Source organism: Gallinula chloropus (assembly GCF_964237585.1).
Source record: "Gallinula chloropus genome assembly, chromosome: 6".
Taxonomy (NCBI): domain Eukaryota; kingdom Metazoa; phylum Chordata; class Aves; order Gruiformes; family Rallidae; genus Gallinula; species Gallinula chloropus.
In genome coordinates this window covers 21,786,037-21,813,013 of record NC_140091.1, presented here as the reverse complement: position 1 = coordinate 21,813,013, position 26,977 = coordinate 21,786,037, and the positions used below count along the sequence as shown (strand labels likewise).

Sequence of the window (26,977 nt, the reverse complement as noted above, 5' to 3'; positions counted from 1 at the left end):
CACATGCCCCTCACAAAGCTTCTCTCTTTAGAAGTTTCATGAAGGAGGTGAAAGAAGGGTTTTGCTTGATGTTCAGGCCTTGAGACTTTACCCTCCGGTGCTTCACGTAACAACTGTTTGTAGGCACCAGCATCCTCACCTGTGCAAGGATTGCCATTCCTTTTCCCTCCTTTTTACCTCAATTCAGCTGATCAAGGCTGCAAGAAGAGCACCTTAAAGAGGGGACAGTAAACCACCGTGGCTTCGTTTTTCCCTTAAGAATCACACAGAATCACAGAATAGTAGAGGTTGGAAGGGAGCTCCAGAGATCACCAAGTCCAACCCACTGCCAAAGCAGGGTCCCTAGGACAGGTCACAAAGGGAGGTGGCCAGACTGGTCTGGAATATCTCCAGAGAAGGAGACTCCACAGCCCCCTGGGCAGCCTGTCCCAGGGCTCCCTCACCCTCACTGGGAAGAAGTTCTTCCCATATTGGTGCAGAACTCGCTGTGCTCCAACTTGAGGCCATCGCCCCTTGTTCTGTCCCCACAGACAGTGAGAAGAGGCTGGCCATTTCCCCCTGTGTCCCACCCCTCAGATATTGATAAACACTGATCAGATCCCCTCTCAGGCTTCTTTTCTCAAGGCTGAACAGCCCCAGCTCACTCAGCCTTTCCTCATAGGGGAGATCCTTCAGGCCCTTAATCACCTTTGTAGCCTTCACTGGACTGTCTCCAGAAGATCCCTGTCTTTTTTATACCAGGGAGCCCAGAACTGGACACAACACTCCAGGTGGGGCCTGACCAGGGCAGAGCAGAGGGGGAAGATCACCTCCTTTGACCTGCTGGTCACGGTCCTTTTGATGCACCCCAGGATCCCATTGGCCTTCTTAGCTACCCAGGCACACTGCTGTCTCATCCAGCCTGTTATCCACCAGGACCCCCAGTTCGTTCTCCACAGAGCTCCTCTCCAACAGGTGACCCCCAGCCTGTACTGATACAAGTGGTTATTCCTTCCCAGGTGCCAGACTCTACACGTGCTTTTGTTAAATCTAGTTTCTCCCTGCCCAGCTCTCCAGCCTGTCCAGGTCTCAGTGAATAATCCTGCAGCTCTGTTTCATAGCAGGCACAACACTTCCATTCCCCAAGTGTTTCAGCGGTGTTTTTTCAGCCTGAAATGTGTAGTCAGGTTCGTCAGGCAGCCTCAGTGCCCTAGGGAACTTTTCCACATTTTGAGGCAGAGGGACTGTTTCTCCCCTAGTCCAACAAGTCCGGTGACTGCTGTTGCAGTCTTAATGAGCCGAGGTTTTCTGTGCTCTCTTGTGAAGAAGACTGTTGGCTGTGAGTACCTTGAAAGCCTTTAGCTGCCTGGAGGGAGCACACTGCTGGAGATGTGATTCCTCTTGCAGGACTGGTTACCCAGCAGTGTTTCTAAGCCCAAACTAGCTCGGCCACTTCTCCGGTGTTTCTGTGCTGTGGTCTCATTTGTACAACAGAGAGTCACCAGGCTACCGCCTTGTTCTTGGGAAGAGCTACCATCCAGCAGCAGCACCCTGGATGATAACCAGATACTCTAGAGCTGTGGTTAAACATTCCTGAAATATTTAGGGAAAGCAGCACCATTTTATCTGAAAGTTTTTGTGCTTGATTGGTATGAGCACTGAGCTTACTTTGTCCAGGTCAGTGTCTGTGAAAAATCATGGTGATCATCACTTCCTTATGAATACTTAATGAAAGATTATTGGGGAGCATTAGCTCGGGGTTCAACAGTTTATCAAGGGCATACAACTGGCCACAATCAGCTCACTGTCGTTATTGTAACTCCCTAACTCTTAATCTTAAATTAACGAAGCAGAAGCTCCCAGCTCTTGGCCCTGGTATGTGCTGTCAGTCTTCCCATGTACCATCTCACCTTGCTCATGGGCATAGAGGCAAGGGATGAGCTGTCATATGTTAATGACTTCTCACTGACTGCCACAGACAAAGCTCCTGCCATAAAACTCTTTTACCTCATCTTTTACCTCCTTATTAACACTGCCTGGCATCAGTTTACCTTAGCAGTTAAAGTATCAGCTGCCCAGCTTTGGGCAACCTGGTCTAGTGAGGGTGTTCCTGCCCATGGCAGGGGATTGGAACTAGAAGGGCTTTGAGTTCCCTTCCAACCCAAAGTATTCTGTGGTTGTATAATCAGCTTAGATGGGACAGCTTTTGCTAGTTCAAATGCACAACGTGATGGTTCGACATTGCACCTCTAAACCATACCGAAAGCCCGAGGCCTCCAGACGTTCAGGCTTAGTAAAGGATTTTACATGTTACTGTGGGATGCTCATGAGACAGGAAAGTGCATCAGAAAAGGATGGATATTTTTTTAAAGGTTGTTTATGGGTAACTCTTTTGTGTAACTTCTTGTTTTCTTTAGATTTTCTCAAGCAGACCACATATGAAGTTGAGGCATTCTTAGAAGCCATTCAGTTCTTCCGACAGGAGAAAGGCCACTATGGGACATGGGAAATGATAACCGGCAATGAAAAAGAGGTAAAAAATATCTTCTTGAGGTTTTATTGTGTGTGTGTTTTGCTTTGGATATGGCATGTGGATATAGTGAAGGTTGTGAAGCCTCTTGGGCTTTTTAAAAAAGAAAACCGAGTAAGCAGAAAGCCCCAAGCTGTCAAGCTGCTTCTAATGACCCCTAAGGGACCTCTCTTCTTACCAAATCCCACTAAGCAGTGACAGAAAGCATGCTGTGAACTGATGCGGTCGCGCGGTGCAGGAGCACCAGGGTGGCCACATTGCCACAAACAGCTGATACATCTACTTTGATTGTGTGGATTGTGTGCCACAGGGTCAGTTGGTGAGTAACCCACTCAGCTGCGTGTGTGTGTGTTACATGCAAGGCACTTGCTCAGGCCTTGCTGCCACATTTGCTGCTGTTTGAAGTTCTGGTGACTCGGTGGTGCAGCACACACCAAAGGCAGAACATGGTTTGCCCATGGCAGGTACTTGCTGTCCCCTGCACCAGGCTCCACTCTGGTTTTTAACCTTTCCATGACAGCTCATTCTTCCTGATCCTGACAGACAAGGTATGTTCTCGTGTCGCTGTCAGCTTTCTTACTAAACTAGAGGACAAGCAGCAGCTTCCCGTTGCTTGTCCTCTAGTGCCTGCTGGTGCCACCGTAGATCAGGTCTTCTGAAGAACAGAACAGCAGCTAAGCACGAGTTTTGAAGAATCTCTTCCTTTTCCTTCCCTGTTCTTTGGGAGGGAATGAAGCTTTTATCCTGAGCAAGCAAACCAGTAGACCTGCTTCTTGTGCCAGCCTTCTGAAACAGCCACACTTAAACACCAAAATCTTCTGTACTTCAGTTCCTCAGAAATGAGATGCTAAACTCTGGGTCTGTATTTGGGCACCCAGCTTTGGAGCACAGATGGCAGCGGAAGGAACTCCACTGCTCCCTCTGGCATCACTCCTGATGCATTTTAGTGCAGTTGAGACACTATTCGGGCCCTGATTTATAAATTGTTTCCAAAGCACTGAGCACTCAGCAGCAAATATTTACTTCAGTACCAGCTGCTGGGTGTTTTCCTTGATGAAATCTGGCTTCCCCTTGGGAAAAATGGAAAAAAGCCTGCTGGAGCTCACGATCCAGGGGTTTGTTTTAAGAAACCAGATTATTCTTTTAAGAGAAGTCTACCTTGGAAATGCTGAAAAATGTGGAAACTGGAGAAGAATCTATAAACGGTGCCTTTTCCAGTGCCATCATGTCAGGGATTGAAGTTTCCTGCCAATGTCTGACAATAAATTCCTCAGTATGAGGAGTTTCATCCTTCCAGGGGAGGGAGTGAGGTTTTTTTCTCCCCTCCTCCCTCAAGTTATGGAGCTATCCTAGTTTCATTTTATGTTTTATTCTTCCTTTTGTTTGCCAACTCCTTACTCATAACCCATATACCTCAAGAGAACCGTAATCAGAAGACAGGCTGACTAGTTACACTATTATCTTCTCACTAATAATTCATTCTGTGAGCATGGTGTGTTCTCATGCCTGCTTTGACCAAAGACAATCATTATTTTAGGCAGACATCCAAGATAAGGGAATGGTTTGGAGTGAGCAAGCTACAATTTGTTGCTGTAAAAATCTCCACTGAATGCCAATAACTATATTGCCCAGCATTCATTTGTAATGACAGGGCGTCCGCTGCGTTAGCTTGCACAGTTCTGCCTACGTACCACAGCGTGGATGTAAGATTAGCCAGTACCCGGGCACTCTGCTCCAGACCTGCTCATGGGGCAGTTTGGTGGTGTAAATGTTCCTTTTCCTGGTTTTGTTTTGGTTCCCTTTGGTTTTTAATGGTTTATTAATAGCAAAGGATAAATTCAGCTGTAGATTGCATTTCCGTAGGTAAGAGCTGAAGGATGGGGTGAAACCCAGGCTGGGCGTTTTTGGCAGTGCTTCTTGTAAGCGGCATCACAGCCTTGCAGTGTGCAGCCCAGTGAGGGCATGTTGGCCTGGCTCCAGTGATCTATTTGAATGTAGAGGTAATGCATCGGCAGGTCAAGGATTACTCATAGCTAGAGAGGTGGACGGTGGTCTCTTCACCCAACTGACAGGCATCCTGGCTTGTGTCAGACCCAGTGTGGCAGCAGGGCCAGGGCAGGGATTGTGCCCCTGGACTGGGCACTGGTGAGGCTGCACCTCGAGTGCTGGGTCCAGTTCTGGGCCCCTCACTGCAAGAAGGACATTGAGGTCCTGGAGTGTGTCCAGAGAAGGGCAACCAGGCTGGGGAAGGGGCTGGAGAGCAAACCTTCCGAGGAGCGGCTGAGGGAGCTGAGGGTGTTCAGCCTGGAGAAGAGGATGCTGAGGGGGGACCTTACTGCCTACACTGACCTGACAGGAGGGTGTAGAGAGGTGGGTGATGGTCTCTTCAGCCAGGTGACAGGATGAGGGGGAATGGGCTCAAGCTGCACCAGGGCAGGGTCAGATCAGATGTGAAGGAAAAGTTCTTCCCCAAAAGGGTTATGGGGTACTGGACCAGGCTTCCCAGGGAGGGGGCTGAGTCCCGGCCCCTGGGTGTGTTTAGCAGACGGGGAGATGAGGTGCTCAGGGATATGGTTTAGCACAGGACAGGAATGTTTGGACTCGATGATTTCAAAGGTCTTTTCCAACCTTGTGATGCTGTGAATTCTGTAGATTCGAGGGGTGCTGTGGAACTGTAAGGAAACAACAACAGCAGTAGGGTATGGTGTGTTATGGATGTATTAGCAAGTAGGGCACAGTTTCTGTGAGTTGCTTTATGCCCAGGAGGTACTTCTGTTTTTACACCACATGGCATGCAGCCAGAGCCCTTTCCTTTTTGCTTCTGTTGTCTGAATTACTGCTGTGTCCCTGTCGTGTTGCTGGTCCATTCCTAAAACCCACTTGGGTAGCTGTAGTATGTGAGGTTGAACGTCAGGAAGCACTGGCGCAGATGAAACAGCGTGAATGAAGAAGCACTGGTGTGATGAAGAAGGGAAGTTGAGTGGTTTTGCACTTGGTGTCAGCTCAGCCAGCAGCTGGTTGCATCAGAGCAAGGATCCTTGAATGAGGACCATGCTGGGCTGTTGGTGAAGGAGAACTGGGTTCAAATATACATCACTTAGCAAAACTCTGTTCCTCCCTTCCTCTGCTGGAGAGGAAGGAGTATGTACTTCATGTCACTTGGCTGAAACTGCTGAGGAAGTGAGAAATGTACAGGATACTGAGATGCGTTTTGTCCACTTTCTGTAGGGTTCCCATGTCTCTCAGTGATTTGTAGGACATCCGTTGCACTTCAAAGCTTTCCAGAGGCTGTGGACAATGTCCGGTGTGCTGTGCAGCCTGGAGAGATGAAGGGCTGTGTGCTGGCTGTACAGTATGCGCACAAGAGTACTGCAGCTGGCAGCTGTGTGACTGTAGGCCAGTACAAACATACCTGGGCAAGAGCTATAACCAGCAAACGAACATGGCCAGAAATAAAAGATGTCCCTCCCTCCTCTGAATCATGACGATGAGTAATGATGGAGCAAAGTACAGCACTGAGGTCTGTAGTTCCAAACCCAGGCGCTTTAAGTAGAGAAATTTGGGAATGCAGCATATATCCCCAGCACTGATAGATGGGGGTTTCCTATGGAGGCATCTGTCAGTGATGGGGATATATGCCTCCATAGGAAATGTGTTTAGAGACAGGAGATCTCCAAGGAACAGAAATAGGCAGGGCCTGTGATGAGCTGCTTCCCTCTGCTTGCAAAGCTGGCCTTCTTGGCCAAAGGAAGGTGCAGGAGAAAGAGAGGTCTGGTAGGTTTCTCAGGCCATAGACACAGTGTCCATAGATAAAAAAAAACAACAGAGAGGAAAGCCTAGACTCTCCAAATCAGTTATGTGCCTGTAACTGTATTTATGGCCAGTTTGGTACATCTGAGTGGGCTTTGCAAGGAAGAAATTACAGCTCTGATCTAGGCAGAGGAGGTGCAAAGCCTGACAGAGTGGTTAGTCTGAAGAAAACTTCCAAAGAGGTGCTAGTGAGTGAACCCAGGAGTCTGTCTCACTCCGCTTCATTCTTTCTGTGTTGAAGCCAGATGTTGGTGCTTCTTCTGTACAGAGTTGGGTGATGCTGTCAAGAGAAGCACAGAACCAGAGGACAGTTCCAGTAACAAGGGAACTTCGGAGCTTGGCTGGCTCAGCCCCCCACTTAGAGCAGAGCCAACATCAGGGGCCGTGTGCAGCTGAGTCCTGAAGCCATCCAAGGCTGGGGGTCACATCACTTGTTCCCATGACTGCCCTCAGTGTTCCTTAACGCCCGATCGCTGTTTCCCTTGGTGCCACTCGTAACATCACCTTCTTCCTTTCCCTGGGCACTTCCAATAAGCGCCTGGCTCCAGCTGCCCAGCATCCTCCATTAGGTAGCTCTAGACAGCAGTAACATCTCTCCTGAGCCTGATCTTCTTAAGGCTGAGCAAACCCAGGTACCCCCAATTCTCCTCACATGTCGTGTGCTCCAGTCCCTCATCACTGTTGTGGTCTCTGCTGAACTCATTCTGGCATGTCAAGATCTTGTACTGGGGAGCCCCAAACTGGACACAGCTCCAGATGTGGTCTGACAAGTGCTAAGTAGAGGAGAACATTCTCCCCCCTTGACCTGCTGTTGCCCTTTGCTGTGAGGTCACCCTGCTGCCCCATGTTGAATTTCTTGTCTATGCCAAGCCCTTTTCTGCAAAATTGCTTTCCAGCCAGTTGTCGCCAGCCTGTACTGGTGCACGGGATTGTTCAGCCCCAGATGTTGGACTGTGCATTTGCTTTTGCTGAACTTCATGAGGTATTTCTTGTCCACCTATTTCTTCAGCCCATCTAGGTCCCTCTGAATTGCAGCCTGTCTTGCCAGCGCATTGACCACTCCCCCAAATTGGTGTCATCTGTATTCCCAGTCCAATAGCTTTGCTTTCTAATGGGAACCATCTGCAAGACCGAATTGCCAGTTTGACACTGGGAACAAAGAGGGTGATACATCTCTCCAGCCACTGAACCCTGCTTCAAAGTGAAAGTGCTCTTGGGGGAGGAAAGTACTCAGTGTCAATTTAGAAAAACTTTGAATGAGAGACAGACTGATGGTGTAATTAGGGAAATGATCAAAGAATCACAGAATGGTAGGGGTTGGAGGGGAGCTCCAGAGCTCATTGGGTCCAACCCCCTGCCAAAGCAGGGTCCCTAGGACAGGTCGCACAGGGAGGCGTCCATTGTACATCTGGGCTTGTCTGCATTTGCACATCATTCTGTGATGCAACTGCTCGGGTTTGGGATGACGAACAGTGTGTGAACATGTCATTTTAATCTTCTGACCATATAGATCTTGAGCAACCTTGTGATGGAGGAACTCCTGCCTAACCTTCAGACAATGATCCTGCCCAAAATGAAAGGAAAGAGGAACGACAGGAAGCGGGCCTGGTTTGGTGTAAGTGCTGGTATTTCACAGGATCACAGAACCACAGGGCTTGGAAGGGAGCTCCAGAGACCATTGAGTCCAACCCCCCTACCAAAACAGGCTCTCTAGGACAGGTCACACAGGGAGGCGTCCAGACGGGTCTGGAATATCTCCAGAGAAGGAGACTCCACACCCCCCTGGGCAGCCTGTCCCAGGGCTCCCTCACCCTCACCAGGAAGAAGTTCTTCCACATATTGGTGCAGAACTTCCTGTGCTCCAACTTGAGGCCATCGCCCCTTGTCCTGTCCCCACAGACACTGAGAAGAGGCTGGCCGTTTCCCCCTGTGTCCCACCCTTCAGCTATTGATAAACACTGATCAGATCCCCTCTCAGGCTTCTTTTCCCCTGGCTGAACAGCCCCAGCTCACTCAGCCTTTCCTCACAGGGGAGACGCTCCAGGCCCTTAATCCCCTTCGTAGCCTCTGCTGGACTCTCTCCAGGAGATTTCAGAGTAGTTGTTTCTCATGTGGTTCTTTTTTCTGTGTGCCAATTCTGATTTATGCTTCTCAATTTAATTTGGGTTCAGATCGTAGAAGAAACTTACAGCTTAGTCCAGCAGCAGGTGTCAGAAGGACTGAGTGCCTTGAAAGAAGAATGCAGTGAGTTTGCAAAAACTCTGGAAGGAACCATTCGCTCAGACATGGATCAGATTCTGAACTCCAAGAACTTCTTAGCTGGAAAAATCAAAGGTTAGTGGAGGAACAACTGTGCTTGGGAGCATTTTTTAAAAAAATGTTTCTCATTGTGTTGTTCAAATGATCAGATGTCATTGTTTTGAAATCCTTGTAGGCTTTGAAAAAGTAATTTTCAGAAAATAAATGTTTTAAGCTCCTGCTGCTTCTGATGGGAACGGATACCTGTGGCCACTGTGTCTCTGAAAATAGCAGGTCTTCTCAAGCTGGAGCTAGTGCTGGCAGGTTTTTGAGTGTCCCAGTTCGAGCTGCTCATTTGGCTTTCATTTTCACTTGGGAAAGGGTTGTGTAATGAAGCTACAGGCCATGGGAGTGTAATTAAAACTGTAGTGGTTTTGACCTAATGCCTAACCAGGTTCTGGTTATGTGACAAATTCATAGGCTACCAAAGAGTACTGACTCCAAAGGGCTTCTTAGGTGGTTTTAAATGAATATGAAGCAATTACAGTTTTGCTATCAATATAAAAATGAGCATAAAAAGCAGGCAAAACATCAGGTGATGTTGATTAAGCTGGCAAATAAAAACCCAGCTGATATTTGAGGAGCTGTGTTGATAAAGCTTAGGATGTTTTGATGATATTCTTACATGCCAGACCAGGATGCTTCCAGCAAGCTGTAGCATACCAAGTAGAGATACAGCTCCTTTGAGTCACAATGGCCACGCTCAGAGTAAACCTCCCAGTATGTTCCAGCACTGACAGCTGCCCGTTCCTCTGCTCCCGCAGTGCCCCGAGCTGCTACAGTTTGGCTAGGTGGGGCGTGGGAAAAGATGGTTCATTGTCACTCATAAAACCATGAAGCCTTCTTTCATCGCCCTCATCAGCTTTGCAGAGGTGTGACTCCAGGGAAAATAGGGAGTCATTTAATTCATTGTAAAGCAGATCAGTTCAGATTAGATTTTACAATCTATCTCTGTATCCATATTTAGTAGCCTAAATGCAACTGTTGTTGTATTGTCTGGCACTCCAGCCACTGTTTCTGAGCCTGCCCAGAAGTGCTGCACTGAAAATATCCAGCCGTTTCTCGCATCCATATTGGAGGAGCTCATGGGCCCTGTGAGTTCTGGATTCACTGAAGTCCGCTCACTCTTTGATAAAGAAGTGAATGAAATCATCCAGGACTTCCAGAAGACAAATGACATCACGAAGCTAAAGGAGGTAAGACAGGAATGTCTTTTCCATTAGCACAAGGCAGAGCAGTATTTGCTTTCCCAGGTGGTAGTGTCCTAGCACTTGGTTTATTTAGAGAATCTTGTGGTGTTTGTGCTGCTAGAGCATGGATGCCAGAATTTGTCTTAGGGCCACTGTTAGATTGTCTATTAAAAATTCACCTTTGGTTGCTTTCTCTCAAAACCTGTTCCTCCTCCGCTGGAATGCAGAATGTGGATCAGCTTATGAACCTGCCATTCAACTCAGGGAAAATGGAGCCCTGCTATCTGAAAGTGAACCTCCTCCAGGAGCTCCTTCAAGACCTTAAGAGTCGCTTCAAGGTCTATCACATTGATTTTGTGATTCAGAGGACACAGAATTTCATGCAAGAGGTACTGTAAGATCCAGTTTTCCTCCCCTGGGACAAGAGGTTGGGTTTGTCTTTCTAATATGCTTCAAAGCAAACTTGATGAAAAGATGTGCAAGAGGCCCAGAATCTCTCTCATTCAAAGTACAGGCAAAAAACTCCAAAGACAATCACAGCTAGGGGCTGTTCCACATTTATATCAGTGAGGTTGCATGAGTATGACTCTTTCAGTATGGCACAACAGCTCTGACTGGATCATCTCTTCCCCCAAACCTCGATGTTCTGACTTCTCACAGTCTCAGCACCTGAGAAACTGGTGCGGGTATCAGCAGGGTGGCTAAACTTCATCTGATTTCTCAAGAGGTGGTTTTTCAGGCAGGATCCTAAATATATTTTACCAAAATGGCACATCTCCTTGGTAGTTTATTTTCGCATTAATATAAAGCAGAGCAATTCATGTTAGAAGCTGGTAATTACTTGGACACAGGTGATGTCTCAGGAGGTCTCTGTGTGTAGGTGCTTCGGTCAACTTCACTTCTCATGGGAATGGCTGAAGTGACTGCATGATTTCAGAGGAAACAGGAACTCCACCTTTTTTCCCCCAATAGTGTGTATTGGTAGAGACTATAGTTTTGCTTTGCTTTTAACTCTTCTGGATGCCTGGCCAGGAGTCTGTTCGGAGCTGGCCAGTAGACATCTTTCAATCAGCAGCTCACAAGGCAGATTTGGCCTTGTAGCTCTGTGTTGAATCCTGTGATTTTAATCCATAGTAGAGAAACTAGATAGTATGGTTGGTAATCTTGTGAAATGGAGCTGGTCCAGTTGTGCAGAGTGGGAGCTGGGATACAGAAAGCACGGCTCTAGCACAGTGCTGGGATAGGGCTTTCCTAAAAGCAGCTCTTCTGAGTACAGCCATGGTCAGCAGGCAAACTATTACTCAAAAATGAAATTCTGATTTCAGGTCTGGGGTTTTTTTTGGGGGGAGCATTCCAAAGTGCTGCCAAATAGAATGCCTTTCAGTGAGCAAGGACCACGAGTCAAGACACTGAAGTAGACAGAAAATACATCCCGTTCAAATGAAGTGGGTGCCCTTGTTTTCTGGGCAGGGTATGATTCAAAATTCACACGAAATAATTAAAACACAAGTTGTTCTAAAAATGTTGCTGGTCCTTCTCTCTCCCCTTAAGAGGGTGGCATGTAAAAACACAGTTACTGCTTCTCTCTCTTTAAGAGGCTGGTATTTTCCTCACAGAAATAGTAAGCGGTTCCACTTTGTGTCCACGGGCATTTATTTTATTAAGGAGTAAGGTCAGATGTGGCCTAATGGACAAGCAGCGCTTGGCCTAACTGGGGTGGAGGCTGGAGCGGGATGCCTTGGTCTGGGAGCTTGGCATCCTCTAGTGGCCACTTCCAGGAAATTTGGGAGCACGGCGCCTAGCTGGCATAAATAAAGCAGCGTGAGGGATTTCACCAGACCTATGCCAGTTTATGGTTTGCTTCAAATAAAAACTGAAAGTGAACAGTTTGCCTTTTCATCGGCCTTGGGCCTAACTCTGCACCGATCCTGTGACCCAATCCAACATTATCCACAGTCAGTTACAGAAGTCAGCCTCCACCATCTGTCACTGCATCTTTTTCCTCATGAGAATGTTGCCAGCCATGGAGGAACTAAAGGGGTACCTAATCCATAAGTATGTACGTACTCCTTACAGCCTGCAGGCAGTCTCTATAGTATACGGCCATCTGTGTATATCAACTGGGACGATCCTATGCAATGCCAAGTAAGAACCAGCCACACGGCTGGGTTCCCTGGGGTCCCTGGGCCTCTCCAGTGAGAAGGCAGGCAAGTTTGAATGGAAACACTTGGCTAAAGAAGGCAAAACCTCGTTAAGGAGATGTAGGAACTGCTTGTGGAACTGTTTTTTTTTCCTGAAAAGTCTTTTCAGAGGAGAGGGCTTAATATTTTGATGAATCTCGGGATAACCTGAACATGCCCTAACCTAATTCTCTGAGAGATTATTGCACTCCGTGTGATTTTGGCTGGTAATTACCTGTATTAAAAAACAAGCTATTGAATAATTACAAAAAATTATCTGCTGTATTAATAAGACCATTAGAATCTGGTAGGACTCAGTGGAAGCCTTATTAGGGATAATGAGTTTTGTTTATGGCCTTTCCATATAGATGAGCAATTCTACTTTCAGCCTTTCTTACCATCGGTTTGGATGGTGGCATGAGGTTAAATCTATATGAGGAAGCTATAAGAGCTTAATAATGATACCAGGGCTTACTTTTCTTTATGTGTTGCCATATTTCTATGTGTGTTAGCCTTCAGAGAACTGAGATACAACAGAAAACCTTTGGATGACAGAAGTGAATCTACTCTGAGTAAGCTTGCTGATAGAACGTTTAGTTACGTTAACAGACTTCCTAGTATGGGTCTGCCTGTAAATTCAACATTGAAGTTGAGGTAGTTTGATTTACTTAATCTCTTGCGTTAGATAAGCTTTTCGGTTTCCCCATCCCAAACTGAGTGTTGCAATCTAAACTAAGTAAGACTTTTCTTCTTCTCCCACAATAATTTTTGGCACTGGAAATACATAGACTTGATATATTTGGTTTAGGCCTGTTATTCTCCCTCCTTTTCACCGTCTCAAAAATACAATCTAAGTTAACAGTTCCACTTCCCATGCTTCTTTACATTCCTGGTCTTTAACAGATTTTTTTTAATTATTATTTTTCAGCTGATGGTGAATGCAGTTTATACTTTTGAGCAGCTGTTCTCCCCAAGTCGCCAAGCAGACTCGGCCAAAGTGGCAACAACCATTGAAAAAGTCAAGCTGAGAGTACTGAAGGTAAATGTGATGTTGCAGCGTTTGCACAGGAAGATGTTGGGTTTTGCCTTGTTGGAAACAGAGAAGAGATTTTCTGTGAATTTATCTCAGTATTTGAAAGAAGTTCTCTCTTACCATCCGGCTGGAGATGCTGGTTTGGTGGCCCTTAACAAAGATGCTCATTTTGGGAGAGTAAAGTGTAGTTCTGAGCACACCAGTGTGAAAGTATTTATGCATGCAGCCCTTTTAACTGCAGTTAAATCAGCTGGAGATGATGAAGTGGATCTGGTTAAGTAATTTTATATTAGCTTTATAATTTGCCTTGCCCTGCAAGTTGTTACCCTCTGCAGAGGGAGTGCTGAAATACCCAGGGAGAGCAGTCAGGGGGCCGCTTTCTAGCCTAGGTGAAAAACAGTGAAAGGAAAGAGAACCCAGAGACCCAGATTTTAGGGAATTTTTGTAAAAGCTGGAATAACCTGCATGGGAATTCAAACCCCTGAGTGCACCCGTGGTGTGGTGTCCTGTGGGATTCACCGTCACTAGTTACAGGTTAAGGAGAACCAGTTCTTCCTCTGAGTGACTGATAACCCCAAACACGTTTGGGCTTGTTTCTCCTTTTGTCTGTGTTGACAGCAATATGATTATGACAGCAGCACTATCCGAAAGAAGATATTTCAAGAAGCACTGGTGCAGATTACTTTGCCCACAATGCAAAAGACCCTGGCTTCAGTGTGCAAACCAGTAAGTTTCCGTGGTTAAAAACCCCAACAATAATAACTGGTGGGGAAGGATCAACGCCCTGGCCGTATGTCCTCGACTCTGTAACGTCGTTTTCTCACGAAGAGTCACGCAGATTGGCTGCCTGCTTGACCAAACGACGCCTGTGATTTGTCAGTTTGTGGACTGGGTAGATGGGAAGATTTTGGGCAACAGGGAAACCGTATGTACAGCTTGCTTTCCCAAAGGTAGTTGCAGACCTTTGCCCATCCCCTTGTCATTTCTTCCATAGAGATCTGAAATCCCTTCAGATTGGAGTCCTCTCGACAGCTACAGCTGTAGGTTGTGCTCTGGTCCTCACGTTCAGCAGCCCTGCTGCAGGCTGAAATTGTTTGTGGGAAGGGTGCTTTCCCCTAGAGCAGCGCCCTGAGGCACAGCTGTGACCTTACACAGTCAGCTGACAATCTCTTTCAAAACCAAACCAAACGCCTGCTTGGGCAGCAGAAGCAGTGAGCAGACAGGCTGTGTGCTTGCTTTCTGTGATGTTAAATGGAAGCAATTGTGTCAGCAGTCAGGAAGAACACAGAGACAATCTCCCATCTCTGTTGCCCTTAACCATGCAGGTTGGTTGGTACAGAGCAAGCGCAGATGCCAGTTTCACGGAGATGTTATCCGTGTGGCTGTGTCAGTGACCAGCTGGGAAGCTCTTCACTGTGGTTCAAAATAACCAGTCTTCACCCTTTTTGAGGCCCATGCATGCATCCTCTTGCCTTTCCACTGTACCTGCTGGGAGCTGACTGCCCTAAGCTATCCTGGCCTCTCTGCCCTGATGTTCCCCTCAATGTCCATCGGTTCCCGGAGGCTGTAGACTCTCACCCATGGTGTGCTACTCTTGCTGATCCTCTTCAGCTTGTTTCAGTTTCAAAACCAAGTTTAAAACCGAGTGTTTTGCCAAGTTATACCTGCAAATCTTTGAGTACGGATTGTAAATGCTTATAGCTTTCAAAAATACACTTAAAATCACTCTCATCCGTGTGTCATCCCACTTTCTTTTCTATCCCAAAAATAAGTCTCTTAGCAGGGTGTCGGCCGTGCCTTTGCTACATAGTGTCTACACACAGGAGCAAGGATTTCATCACCATGTATATATATATAGAGAGAGAGGGTGGAGTCCCCTACTGTGCCTCTGTTATACAGGACAGGGGAAGTACTCATGGTGCAAACTTCCCACGAGCCCTTTCTGTTTAGTTTCCTACAAGGGGCTAGTGTTTGTGCCTCTGCAGGAACGAGCAGTGAGCTCCACAAGCAAATGTGTGGCACAGCTGATGTGCCCAGTCAAGTCTTGACCTTCTGCTTGAAGACCCCCAGATGTTTGTCTGTAGGCACCTCATTTAGAGGTGGGCAGAGGTCACTTAATTTACCTTTTATAAACCATGAAGTAGCTGACTCATGGCAGTGATTCAGTTATTGTCCAGACAGTCTGTTGTGTTTGAATCAGTAAGTGAAAAACATTACACACCTATTAGAAAAATAAGACCTTGTATCTGCCATGCTCACCAGGGATTTGCCTCCTTGGGCAAACATTGCATGAGGTATTGCCTCACCAGCTGCTTATTTCAGGATTGTTTATGACAGTGCAGATGGCAGTGATCTCTGGTGCTTTTAAATGGGATCGTACTGCAAGAATATTGGTTCTTAAAGGCATAATAATCAGTGAAGATACATAGCCTGTTCAGTCATAGCTCAAACAGACCCCCTCAAGAGCCAGGAGGGAGCATTGCAAGACAAGCTGGATGGCATCTCCAAGGTGTGCTGTTGAATCAGTGCTCTCAGAATCCCTCATGTTAATCTATCTGTTTCTGTTCTCTGCCTGTGCAGGAGCTGCAGAAGTATGAGCAGTTCATTTTCGCTGATTACACTAGCGTGATCCAAGTAGAGAACGTGTATGAAGAGATTCTGTATCAGACACTGCTTGAAGAAACCCTGAAAGGTGAGAGCATTCTTGAGGTGACAGCAGTAATGTTTTGGCCGCTGGCCGATGAGCTCTTGTTTCAGAGCTTCCCAGAGTCCTAACCTGGCTGGTTTGGACGCGAGTCGTGCTTTTTCCAAGGACAGGTGGTTATGATGTTTGGATTGAGCTTGCTAAAGATGTGTGGCAAGCCCTAAAACCTGAATTATGGGGTGGCTTTACTAAATCTGTGAAATTCACAGTGACAGCTTGGCACAAGCCTGTTGATTTCTAACGAAATGTAATTATGCCAGCTTAATTTTATCTTGATCCCCTGGGCTGAGGAGTGAGATGACGCTCTTATTTGCAAAGATCTGATGATACCTAATGGCAGCAAAAATGAATTTCCAGCAAAGAAAAGTACTGCTGAATACAGTTCCCAGTACCTGACAGACAGGCAGGGTAGTATCACAGAATCATAGGGGCTGGAAGGGAGCTCCAGAGATCACCAAGTTCAACCCCCCGCCAAAGCAGGGCCCCTAGGACAGGTCACACAGGGAGGCGTCCAGACGGGTCTGGAATATCTCCAGAGAAGGAGACTCCATACCCCCTGGACACTGAGAAGAGGCTGGCCATTTCCCCCTGTGTCCCACTGTGAGATATTGATAAACACTGATCAGATCCCCTCTCAGGCTTCTTTTCTCCAGGCTGAACAGCCCCAGCTCACTCAGCCTTTCCTCATAGGGGAGATGCTCCAGGCCCTTCATCACCTCCGTAGCCTCCACTGGACTCTCTCCAGGAGATCCCTGGCTTTTTTATACCAGGGAGCCCAGAACTGGACACAACACTCCAGGTGGAGCCTGACCAGGGCAGAGCAGAGGGGGAGGATCACCTCCTTTGACCTGCTGGTCACGGTCCTTTTGATGCACCCCAGGATCCCAGGGCACACTGCTGTCTCATCCAGCCTGTCATCCACCAGTTCGTTCTCTGCAGAGCTCCTCTCCAACAGGTCATCCCCCAGCCTGTACTGACAGAAGCAGTTATTCTCTGCAGAACTCCTGGCTTTTGTGTCAGCAAGCGAAACTACTCCTCATGGCACATAGGGATGTATCAAATACCAGATCTGTCTGTTCATACCCTAGGTAAAAGACAGGCATCTGTATCGCACTGTGAGTTTTAATAGCTTCTCTTTGGCACTCCTGTTCCAAAGCAGCAGTGTGATAATTAAAGTAACAAGCACACTTTTACTCCTATAGTGGGTGTAAATACACGTGCGCTGACACGTGGCCTGTGTGTTGTGGCTCTGCGGGTAGTTCTCCGTCACTCAGTGCTTAGGTCAATATTGAAGTTCCGTATTGGACACGAATAAAATCCCTGCCCCTCAAAAAGAAACGTAAACTAAACATGAGCTGAGAATGAAAATTAACTATTGTTTGTAATGTCAAAATGTACATCAGAAGGTCAGGAAGACATTGTTGCCTTCTTCAATGTACCCCTGCCAGTCATTCCAAAAGTGACTTGAACAGAGTGGACCAATGGGCTGAGACCAATGGGCTGAGGTTTAACAACACCAAGTGTAGAGACCTGTGCATGGGATGTAACGGCTTGGGGGAGCCTGGCTGGAGAGCTGTCAGACGGAGAAAGACCTGGGGGTGTTGGATGTCTGCTGACTGACCATGAGCCAGCAGTGTTCCCAGGTGGCCAAGAAGGCCAACAGCATCCTGGCTTGTGTCAGACCCAGCGTGGCAGCAGGGCCAGGGCAGGGGTTGTGCCCCTGGACCCAGTGCTGGTGAGGCTGCACCTTGAGTGCTGGGTTCAGTTCTGGGTTCCTCACTACAAGAAGGACATCGAGGTCCTGGAGTGAGTCCAGAGAAGGGCAACCAGGCTGGGGAAGGGGCTGGAGGGCAAATCCTATGAGGAGCATCTGAGGGAACTGGGGGTGTTCAGCGTGGAGAAGAGGCTGAGGGGAGACCTTATCAACACCTACATTGACCTGACAGGAGGGTGTAGAGAGGTGGGTGATGGTCTCTTCAGCCAGGTGACAGCTGATGGGACAAGGAGAATGGGTTCGAGCTGTGCCAGGGCAGGGTCAGATCAGATGCTAGGAAAAAGTTCTTCACTGAAAGAGTTGTCGGGTACTGGAACAGGCTGCCCAGGGAGGGGGCCGAGTCCCCACCCCTGAGTGTGTAACAGACAGGTAGATGAGGTGCTCAGGGATATGGTTTAGCTTAGGACAGGAATGGTGGGACTAGATGCTCTTAAAGGTCTTTTCCAACCTTTTGATTCTGTGAAGTAAGAAAGTTCTGTTGAAAATGGAGATAGAATGTGTTAAAGGGACGTGAAGGTGAGTGTGTTACTCCTTTATGGAATGTATCTTATGGGGGAAATTAATAAGAATAGAGGAATATGTAAATTGTTGTTAATACAGACAGAGTGCCATTAAACTGAAATGTCTGTGAGAGATTTGGCAGTAGCAGCCAGTGATTCCAGTACCTGAAGGGAGCTTATAAGCAGGAGGGCATTCAACTTTTTAAAAGGATAGACAATGGCAGGACAACGGGAATGGATTAAAACTAAAGGAAGGAAGGTTTAGGTTAGATATTAGGGGGAAGGTTTTTACAGAAAGAGTGGTGAGGTGCTGGAACAGGCTGCCCAGAGAAGTAGTGAATGCCCCGTCCCTGGAAGTGTTCAAAGCCAGGTTGGCTGGGGCCCTGGGCAACCTTGTGTAGATCCAGGCCTGAGGTTGGTGGCCCTGCCTGTGGCAGGGGGGTTGGGCTCTATGATCCTTGGGGTCCCTTCCAACCCATGTCATTCTATGATTCTGTGATTCTGTGAAAAGAGTTGATCTTTCTGTTTTATTTAGTGATAAAAGAAGCTGCCATCATGAAGAAGCACAACCTCTTCGAGGACAACTTGAATTTGCCCTGTGAAAGTGTATCCAGCTTAACGGACCTGAAGACGCCTTCAGGATCAGCACAAACCACTCCTGCGAAGAAGCCGTCCTCCGCCCGAGCCGAGCTGTCCGACACTGAGACCCAGAGCGACGAGACACTCATTGTGACAGAAAAAATTTCATGGGAGAAGGAGGCTGATGATAGAAAGCTATCAGACAAAGAGGCAGTCGCTTCTCTTATTGTGGCTGGTGATCAAGCAAGCCAAAGCGAAGAAGGGGTCCTCACAGACATTGGTGGGAAACAAGAGTCCCTTCCACAGGTACTTATAAACCGGGAAGCTGCAGAGGAAAAAGGTGCATTGGGGAACGAAGACACAATGGAAGCAGCACGTGTAGTGAACGCTGAGAAAGAGCTTAGGACACCAGAAGGAGCTGTGGAGGAAAAAGTAGCTCCTGGGACTGAAACTGAAATGAAAGATTTAGGAGGCAGCCCTAAAAAAGAGCTTGAGGTACACAAAGGAACTGTGGAGGAGAAGGTAGCTTCTGAGAGTCACGTGGCAACGGATGCTGTGCTCCTCGGTGGCGCTGAAAAAGAAAGCAAAGCGCAGGAAGCAGCTGCTGAGATACAGCTGGCTTCCCCACACGATAACTTAGCCAGAGCAGAGATTTTAGGGGATGCTGAAAAGAAAATCAAGGTAGAAAAAGAGTTATCTCAGAGTGAAAATGTGGTGGGAACAGGGTTTGAAGAGGAGAGTAGAAAAGAAAGCAGTGATCAAAGAGCAAGTCCTGAGATGAGGGTTACTGCCCAAGATGAAAACACAGGGAAAGCAGGGGATGGGGATAATCCTGAAAAAGAAAGCAAGTCAGAAGAAAAAAGCTGTAAATCTGCTGATGATGTGAACGAGATCAGGAATTTGCTGATGGTAATGGTTGAGATACCAGCAGATACTCCAGCTGAGAACATAAAGGAGGTTTGTCAGAGTGAGATACTCAAGTTGCAGGAGCAAGATAAAGAGAATGAGGACATGAGCAGAACAACTGCCGCGGAGGTTGAAGTGAGGTGGACGGTGATGAATAAAGATGCATCAGAATGCATGGAGTTCAAGGAGGACCAACCATCTTCTTCTAGTTTGGGGACCCATGGTATGAATTCAGTGCCCGTGTCCAAGGGGCCCTGCAGCATGGCACGAGCAGAATGGCTGGTGGAGAGCTCTGAAACACCTCGGGCAGCAAAGGCAGAGGTGGAGATGAAGCAAAGCATTTGGTACACAGCTGTGGGGAGCTGTGGCAGTGACACATTGCAGCCAGAGGAACTCACTGGAAATGGGTCTGAAGGCAAACGATTAGATGGGGAGGAGGGAGGAGCAGGGAATAGCCATACCATCCCAGCGGAGGTAGGGACTGAGAGCTTTATTTGTAGTCCTGCTGAAAGTGCAGACGCAACCCAAGTGCCCATTTTGGATGCAGAAAACCCAAGAACAGGACTGCTAGATGTGCCAGTTCCTTGTGTGCCAGAGCAGGGCGAGGTCAGCACTGTAAAGGTCACAGGAGATACAGAGGCTGGAGAGGGTGAAGGGGAGCTGGAAGTTGGATCATCTTCATACACAGAAATAAAAAGCACAGAAGTAAAAGATACTCATACAGAACAAAATACACAAGATCATTACACACAGCAAAACTCTGAAGAGTAAAGAAGCATTTTTCAGCCCAGCCCTGCAGGAATTATTTACTCCAGTAATCCCTGTTCAATTGTGAATACTTAACTGGGGCTAGGAAAAAAATAAAGGGGCTTTTGTGGAGGTATTGGCAGCTCTTGCAGTTGTAGAACGGATTCCTTCCTGAGTGATGGGTGGTAGGTTTCTTCTCTTAAAGCCCTCACTGTTGTTTAAAACCAGGCTACTTGGGGAAACTCACCTTTCACTCAAGATTTGCCACCTTTTGTGGTTGTAGAGAAAGCCTGAAAGCGTGACCACCAAATGCTTCAAAAGCAGCTCACCCCCAACTCTAAAGTTACTCTGACAGCTTAACTGTTCTTAGGTGTTTTTTGGGGTGTGTGGAAATAACTCATTTTTAAATGCATGGATTTGTCAAGTACTGCTATGATTCTTAGGTGGTTGGTACATATGTTGCTATTCAAGGATGCTTTTAGTATTTGCATGCAGTATATGGGAAATACATAAAAAATTTGAGTAGTTGAAAAGAACCAACTAGTTCATTTAGTAGGTTGCTCAAAAGCCACAGTCTGTGCAAACTCTGCAAGTTTAATTATTTTCAAGGTTTGATGGAAATTAAAGACAAGCAAGTGTTCTGATTATTTTTTTTTCCTCTCTCTCATTGCTGTATTTAAAATGGGGAAAACATGGGAGCAGGTTTCTCAGTCCCACTCTGCATTTCTGGGTTATTTAGCCTTCCAGAGCACTTTATGGCTATTTTATTCTGGTTTGGTTTATGGAAGGGAACGATAAGAACGTTTACAGTAAATATAACCATTCAGGAGCATGTTTTTCTGTTTTACTTCCCACCATAAGATGTATTCACTTACAGCTATCTAATACAGACTATTCAGCGTCCTGCCATTCCCATTCTTCCTGAGCTACCCAGACCTTTTCAGGTGTGGAAATAAATCTTGATAATTGTGAAGTACCATAACCATTGTATATCGTTTCTAATGCAGATGTTAAGTGGAGCAAAAAGCAGCCATGGGGTTTTGACATCACTTAGATTTTGGAGGCAGAATCACATTTTGGAAGCGGTTATTAAACGGAGACCAGGTGCTTTCATAGCTGGCACGCTGCCGTCCGTATCCAATCACCATCTATGCACACAGTTACTTATGTGCATTACCTGCATGCAGAATTTACTGGCTGTGCCCAGGAAAGCTTGCAAATGAAAAGACTATTTTACTCAGCTGGGCTTTAGAGCTCAAGTCCTCACATCAGAGGTCCGTTTCAGCCACCTTAGAAATTTGGCCCGGTGTTTCAGACTGTTTCTAAGTAAATATAATCAGTGCAGGACAGGAGAGATTAATGATGAATACAGGAAGGACTGCAGGATTTACACCCGTAAATACATGAGAAGAAATAACAAAGTCCCTAGAGCATAATGCTTGTTGGCATTTAACTTTGACAGACTGTGTGCAAAGTCTGTTATTTAATGCTATAATACTAATAAGAGAATTGACACTAGAGGAACAGGCAAATATTACTGCATAAGTGAGGAACTGGACCAACTGCAGTGACACTGCTGTAAAATAAATGCAACTCCTGTTTATCCCCGAAGCTGCACTGTGGTACAGAAAGAGAAAGGTCACAGATGTTTCCCTTGCAAAAGTATTTTGACTTGTTTCCTGCTTATATTTCATGCAAAAATGCTAATTTGTAAAGACACAAACCACTGTCAGCCAATTATTACTTTTTTTTTTACAGTTCATTAGTTATTTCACTGTCAGCTACTTTGTTTTCACAAACCATTAGCTATTTCTAATTGGTACTGAGCACGAGGCGGCTTCAAAATTATAACATGTGCTTTACATTTACAGTTAAGCAGCCACAGCCTCTTTTAGCCGTGCTGAAATTAGGGAACATGAGGGGGTTTTAATACGGTGTTTTGTACAGAAGAAAACTACAAGACAGCATCTCCCTGCCAAGAACACTGCAGTCTCCTACGGAAGTTTTTTACAGATGAGTTAGCTGTATCTGTAAAGAATGTATTTAGCATGAACGTTTCCAGCATAGTAACTTCTGAGTTACTTCTGGGACAGGCTTAAATCTGGGTAATATTTTCCTGTAATAATAAAGGATTGAGTTGTTGAATACCAGTGCACTGTTTTTCACAAGTAGGAGGGGAAATACAGGGAGGATTTAGCCTCTACATTGCCTCAGTCTGCAATTTAATCGAAGGTCCTCGTGGCTAGGGGACCAATTTTTTGCCTTTGTGGAAGTGTTTTGTATGCTCAGGATGGAGAGTAGCATTTTTCCTGTCTTTGATCCAACTTCGGTAGAGGTGACAGCAGTTTAGAGGCCAGCATTCTGCAAGGTCATGTTGGACCACCGGTGAGAGATAGTAGAGTCCACTGAGTCGGTGGATTTTTATCTCTTTCTTGGTGTTTCCTACAACTACCTGGAATTAATTTCTAAACCAAGAACAGTAACAAGCCGCCTTTCACCCCTCACAGAGAGCTGGGAACTGGGAGTGCTGCTGTGCCTTGAGGGGAGCAGGCCAAGGTGGGGAGGACACGTTAATTCACTGGGCTGCCAGTTTTAAAGGACAGGCTATGAAACACATTGTGTCTTTGTTTGTAACTTTGTAAAAACGCTTGCTATTAAAAATAAAAGCAGCTCTTCCCTTCCTTTGCTGGGAGGTTGGTTTGCTCTGTATGTGTGTGTGTGACAATTCACAGAATCACCAGGTTGGAAAAGACCTTTAAGATCATCAAGTCCAGTCGTTCCTGTCCTGTGCTAACCCATATCCCTGAGCACCTCATCTACCCATCTGTTAAATACACCCAGGGGTGGGGACTCAGCCCCCTCCCTGGGCAGCCTGTTCCAGTGCCCCATAACCCTTTCTGGGAAGAACTTTTCCCTCACATTTGATCTGACCCTGCCCTGGCGCAGCTTGAGCCCATTCCCCCTTGTCCTGTCACCTGGATGAAGAGACCATCGCCCACCTCTCTACACCCTCCTGTCAGGTCAGTGTAGGCAGTGATAAGGTCTCCCCTCAGCCTCCTCTTCTCCAGGCTGAACACCCCCAGCACCCCCAGCTCCTTCTGCCACTCGGAGGGTTTGCTCTCCAGCCCCTTCCCCAGCCTGGCTGCCCTTCTCTGGACTCTCTCCAGGACCTCAATGTCCTTCCTGTACTGAGGGGCCGAGAACTGAACTGGTCACTCGAGGTGCAGCCTCACCAGTGCCCAGTCCAGGGGCATCAATCACATAATTTCGAGGGCTTTTGCCTGCAAAAACGCAGCTCTCGCGGCTGCTGGTCAGGGAAGGGAAAGAGGCGCTCGCCTTGCGCTCTCCCCGGCCGGGGGCTGCCTTGCGGACTGCTGCGAGGGCCGCCCCTCGCCCGCTGCCCCTTTCCTCAGGCAGCTCGAACCTCCACCCGCGGCGCTCGCGCAGCGGTGTATGCCGGGAGCTGTAGTCCAGCAGCGCCGCGCATGCGCATGCGCGTCGCCCTTCCCTTCCCCCTCCCGCCCCTCCTTTTGTCCACGTCGCCCTCCCGCCCGGCGTGCCACTGTTCTGACGTATCTTGTGCGCCCTCCCTCCTCGCGGCGCTTCTGCCCCGCTTCTATTGGCTCGGCTCGGCGCGACGGCGCGAGAGGGGGGGAACCCGGAAGTGGTGAAGTGAGGCGGTTTCCTTGGCTACGCCACAGGAAAGCGGAGTGTCGGTCCCTTCCGCCTGCGCGTCGGTGCTGGGAGCCGCGGCCGCCGCGCCGGGAGGGGCGGGATGGGCCGGAGCCGGGCCTAGCGGCAGCGGGCAGGCGGCCGCGGCCATGAGCGGAGCTGCGGGCTGCCAGGGCGGCGGCGGCGGCGGTGGTGACCGAGGGCCCCGCTGGAGGAGGCTGTGGAAGCTCCTGGCCCTTGGCCTGCTCTCCGCCTCCTCCGTGCTGGCGGCCGCCCCGGGCGCTGGGGCCATGAGCAAGGAGGAGAAGCGCCGGTTGGGGTGAGCACCGCCGGGCCGGGAGGGAAGGGGACGGTGAGGCGGGGTGGGGGGTGGCTTTGCTCTGCACCGGCGTCCCGTTGGGGTACCGGGGCTGGGGGAGCTGCTCTCCGGGAACATCTCCTGTTCTTCCCTCGTCCTACAGCCCGCTGTCGCCCCCGCTGGAAGGTCTGGGGGCGGGGAGGGGGTGCTGTAGGGCAAGGGAGGGACGGTCCTGAAGGTTGCAGCCAGTGGTTGTGTGTGATTATGGGTAAAAGTGATCAAAGGTAAATCTGTAGTCAGTCGGTCTAATTACGGCTGTTCCTCTGGAGCGTGTGTGTGTTTGGGAGTCATAAAAAGGGTAAATGTTTATATGGGCCCTTGTCTGGCTCTTGTCTATAAGGTGAGGTACACTGGTCCCCCGGGCAGGTACCTGTACAGGGCTGATTCTCCTTTAGTATAGCTTTTAGTCAAAGGGTGAAGATGACGGTATAGGTGGCGATGTGTTGTACCGTGTGGTTAGAGAAATGTGTAATCAAGCACATCTTGCTGTATTGCTGGGGGAGTTTCATCATCGTCGTTATCCTCTTCCCATCCCCTGGCCAGTTGTACAGAACAACGATGGAAAAACTCTGCTGGAGAAACACACTCTGAGTACTCTCGTGGTTACTAATCATTAGATAGGAGTTGATATTTAACTCGTGATGTTTACAGTTGCTGAGGCTTTCCACCTTGGGTTCTCAGGGTGCTTTGAGTGCAGAATGTTTTGTGGGTTTTCTTCCTGTGACTACAGAAGGTGTTTAAACTTTGTGCACCACTTGCTTTTAAAATTTTTGCGTTCATAAGCTGCACTCGCTGCAGCATCTGATGCCTCAGGCACGTGCAAGTAATGGGTGTGTTGGGGGGCACCAAACCTTGCCCTTTCTGAGTAACGGTGGGTAACCTGTGTGTGTCTTTAATGACAGGAGCGTATTGGTCACAGAAATTCTTTCAGCAATTGGCCTGCAAATCTAAGTTGTGTGTAGAGAAGTAAAAGTTTTAAGAGGCTTTCTGTGTGCTCTGTCCCTGAAGAGCATTGTAGCCTTAGTGTTCATCTGGACGTGGCACTTGTGTGCCAAACCCCAGCATTTTGTCTGCTGTGGCCGGTCCCAGGAATACAAATAGGATGTTGGCTGTGAAGTACCTGGAAAAAGCATCATGCTCTGGTCTTTTGATGAGTTAAAACTACTTAAATTTCCAAGTCATTGAACTGAAGCAGATCTTTAGAATATAATTGTGTTCTCATCTCTTTCATGTTCAGTCTTATCAGGAGACATTGTGAGTTATGTTGATGGTAGCTCAGAAATTAGCATGCTCTTTTGCCTTGCAGGGCTCCTCAGCAAAACAGTTAGGAATGCTTGCAAGCCGCTGCCGTGTTATATAGCAGTGGTTTGCACCTTGACTGCTTTTCAGATGTGTAAAGTAAAGGTTTCTTCAGTATTTGCCAGGGCTTCTAATGCAAGGAAGAAGTGTACCTCGTAACTTACTGTCCTTTTCTGAATCGTGGACAGGAATTAATGCTGTGTCAGCTTTAGTATTGGTGATTGCAAGCAGAACATAATTCCATTTTCTGGGTTTTTTGGGTTTTTTTTTTGCTGAGCTGGGAATGTGTTCCATCTCTAGCTTTAATGTGTTGGTGACATCTACAGCTATTTAAGGGGAAGCACAGGAGAGAGATTCCCAAATACTTACTTTCACATTAGGTGAAGAAAGACTTTCTGCAGTGAACAAAAGTAGCTGAATTAGGAAAAAATATTATGCTGCATTGTATTTACCTGTGTAGTAACTGTATCTGATCTGTAACTCATGCTCCAAAGTCAATGTGTGATACATCTTGCTGTCTAAGATAGTGCTAAAGGCCCTTGTGAGGCAGACCACTAATGCTCTTTCTTCTTTTCTTTTTTAGAAACCAAGTGCTAGAAATGTTTGATCACGCATACAGCAACTATATGGTAAGTAAAATACCTGTTTGTTAAATATTTTTGGCATTATTATTGCTGACCTGAGAGAGAAAGCAGCCTATGGTACATGACGTTCTAGAGGAACAGCAGGCGGTGGGGACAAAACCAAAGCTAAAATAAATAGCACCTGTATAGCCTTTAAAAAGCAATGAACAAATGTTACTTTCAGGAAGATCAGCGTCACAAGGGCTGTGATGGTTTTCAGAACAGTAGCTGGAAATCACTAGCAGTAACTGTTCAGTCTGTGCCTGATCTTTCTCAAATCAGTTTATCTTGCATCAAACTACAAACATTTTCCATCTCTAGTAAACTGTTTGGTTTGATATTCCAAACTCCTAAAAATACTAGGAAAACGAAGCTCAGGAAGAGCTGTCTGTAGTCATCAGATCCTGGAGAATCCAGATTGACCTTAATTATTTTATAGGAAAAAAACATATTGTACAATTCCTATCCTGTAGCAAGGTATGTCAGATTCAGCTTGGTAGCTCTTATCCAAGCAAATACTGTGGAACAAAAAGGGGGTCTGGTGTCACTGTAGCCCCTTCCGAGTTGGTGGCTGTCACACAGCAGTGAGCCACGTTCACTGTGGTTCCTTTTGCTGTGACTTGTGACTTTCCATGCAGGTTTCTTCAGGTTCTGGATGCGGGAGCCATTCTGCACTCGAACCAACCTCGAAATACGATCGCTTAGTTTAGATACGGTTAAGAACTACGTAGAGTACACTGACTTTCCTTGAGCAAAGATTGCTTTCAAATATGCTATAAAGAATACACTCCTGAG

The 26,977-nt window shown here is 47.3% G+C and overlaps 2 protein-coding genes across 2 annotated transcripts in view; both read left to right on the top strand.

The window, feature by feature from the left end:
* The window catches only part of NIBAN1 (niban apoptosis regulator 1), a gene marked incomplete at both ends in the record, with an annotated part of 70,860 nt that extends 50,606 nt beyond the window's left edge, over positions 1-20,254 (top strand). Inside the window, 9 exons of the mRNA XM_084266433.1 lie at positions 2,397-2,512; positions 7,830-7,934; positions 8,491-8,653; positions 9,626-9,813; positions 10,035-10,196; positions 12,916-13,026; positions 13,639-13,746; positions 15,601-15,712; positions 18,534-20,254. Of these exons, the coding sequence (XP_084122559.1) occupies positions 2,397-2,512; positions 7,830-7,934; positions 8,491-8,653; positions 9,626-9,813; positions 10,035-10,196; positions 12,916-13,026; positions 13,639-13,746; positions 15,601-15,712; positions 18,534-20,254 (2,786 nt within the window). The remainder of the gene's footprint in view (positions 1-2,396; positions 2,513-7,829; positions 7,935-8,490; positions 8,654-9,625; positions 9,814-10,034; positions 10,197-12,915; positions 13,027-13,638; positions 13,747-15,600; positions 15,713-18,533) is intronic.
* A 3,797-nt stretch (positions 20,255-24,051) lies between these two features.
* Positions 24,052-26,977, top strand: part of EDEM3 (ER degradation enhancing alpha-mannosidase like protein 3) — a gene marked incomplete at both ends in the record, with an annotated part of 28,359 nt that continues 25,433 nt past the window's right edge. Inside the window, 2 exons of the mRNA XM_084266371.1 lie at positions 24,052-24,221; positions 26,143-26,188. Coding sequence (XP_084122497.1) covers positions 24,052-24,221; positions 26,143-26,188 — 216 coding nt within the window. The remainder of the gene's footprint in view (positions 24,222-26,142; positions 26,189-26,977) is intronic.